Source organism: Scardinius erythrophthalmus (assembly GCF_964197995.2).
Source record: "Scardinius erythrophthalmus genome assembly, chromosome: 1".
NCBI lineage: Eukaryota > Metazoa > Chordata > Actinopteri > Cypriniformes > Leuciscidae > Scardinius > Scardinius erythrophthalmus.
The window spans coordinates 69,542,347-69,544,054 of NC_138221.1; the positions used below are offsets into that span (position 1 = coordinate 69,542,347).

General features: G+C 37.5%; 1 protein-coding gene across 1 annotated transcript; it reads left to right on the forward strand.

Moving 5' to 3' along the window:
* The first annotated feature begins 396 nt into the window (after nt 1-396).
* LOC308688276 (stonustoxin subunit beta-like) lies at nt 397-1,442 on the forward strand. The gene is made up of 2 exons (XM_081361239.1): nt 397-446; nt 522-1,442. Exons 1-2 carry the CDS (start codon nt 422-424, stop codon nt 1,088-1,090), a joined length of 594 nt encoding a protein of 197 aa, XP_081217365.1. The 5' UTR covers nt 397-421; the 3' UTR covers nt 1,091-1,442.
* The last annotated feature ends 266 nt before the right edge of the window (nt 1,443-1,708 follow it).

Genomic DNA, 1,708 nt, shown 5'->3' on the forward strand with positions numbered 1-1,708 from the left:
TGGACATAAAAAATACTGTCCCTAAAGTGAAGGCAAAATGTCAGGTCTTTAAGAAAGGCTTTTATCGATAAAATCAAGTGATAAGTGTGATGACAGCTTCTCCAGAAGTGCAGTCATATCTTTCTTTTGTCTCTAGACCCTTCAGAAAGGGGTGTCCCTAAAGGTAGGGTTCCCAGTCATACGTCCTCACATTGTGGTTAAGTAGGTATGTGTGTGTGTGTGTGTGTGTGTGTGTGTGTGTGTGTGTGTGTTTGAATTTTAATTAGTTTATTTTCCTTTGATCAACAAAAAATCTCTAATTTATTCATATTGAATACGTCTCATAGGTGTACTTTAAAGTTTTGTTTCATTTTTTGTGTGTGTGTGTGTGTGTGTGTGTGTGTGTTTTAGTATGGATCACGGTTCAGAAGTTAAAGAGTTCATGATGACATCAAGACTACACAGATGTAAGTCCTCAAACACAGTTGTAGTGTGTGTTGTTGTAAATGTTGCTGTTGTAATGTGTGTGTTCTTGTGTTCAGATGCCGTTGATCTCACACTGGATCCAAACACAGCACACACTCGTCTCGCTCTGTCTGAGGAGAACAGAAAGGTGACGAGTGTGGAAGAGAAGCAGTCGTATCCTGATCATCCAGAGAGATTTGAGTATAATCATCAGGTTCTGTGTGGAGAGAGTCTGACTGGACGCTGTTACTGGGAGGCTGAATGGAGTGGAAATAATGCTGATATATCAGTGTCATATAAAGGAATCAAGAGGAAAGGAGGTGGTTATGACTGTGCGTTTGGATGTAATGAGAAGTCCTGGAGTCTGAGCCGCTCTAATCACGGATTCACTGTCTATCACAATATTAACTGCACTGCTGTTTCTGCTGGTTCAGGATCCTGTAAGAGAGTAGGAGTGTTTGTGGATGTGTCGGCCGGCACTCTGTCCTTCTACAGCGTCTCTGACACACACACACTCACACACTTACACACATTCACACACACATTCACTGAACCCCTCTGTGCTGGATTTAAAGTTTATAATGTTTATAATGTTAACTCTTCAGTGTCTCTGTGTCATATTAAACAACAAACACACTCTGACTGACACACACACACACACACACACACACTAAATTGCCATTTCTCCAGTTGTGTAACTGATTGTGTGTGTGTTACTGCATTATCACCATTATTGATATTCACACACTTTATTTGTGCACAATGTGTTATTAAAATCCTTCAGATGATCTGATTAAAACTGCTGGATCTCACAGGATTATTATAATCAATAATGTGAGATGAATAACACATCATCTATATAATCATAGAGATTACTGTAAAATGAACATTAATCTACTGTCACCTCCAGTATTTCACTGTTAATTCACATGTTTTATTACAGTTTAATCATGTTATTGTAGTTTATGGTCAATAAACGCTTGTTCCTGTTTCAGTCTGAACATGTTTCTTCAGTTGTTGATCTTTGACTGTTATTTTCATTCATGATAAACGTTTGTCACCCTGAGTTTCACTGTTTTTACACGTTTGCTTTTTAATGTCCAGTTTTGACTGAATCACTTTATGAATCTTCATCAAAAGAGAGTTTGGACTGAATCTAATACAGAAGAACTGTTGAACAGGAAAGTAAATGAGTCTGGGACAAATAATCAAAGTCAAAGTAAAAAACACTTTATTTTAATGTGTAATTATATATTTAAGTACT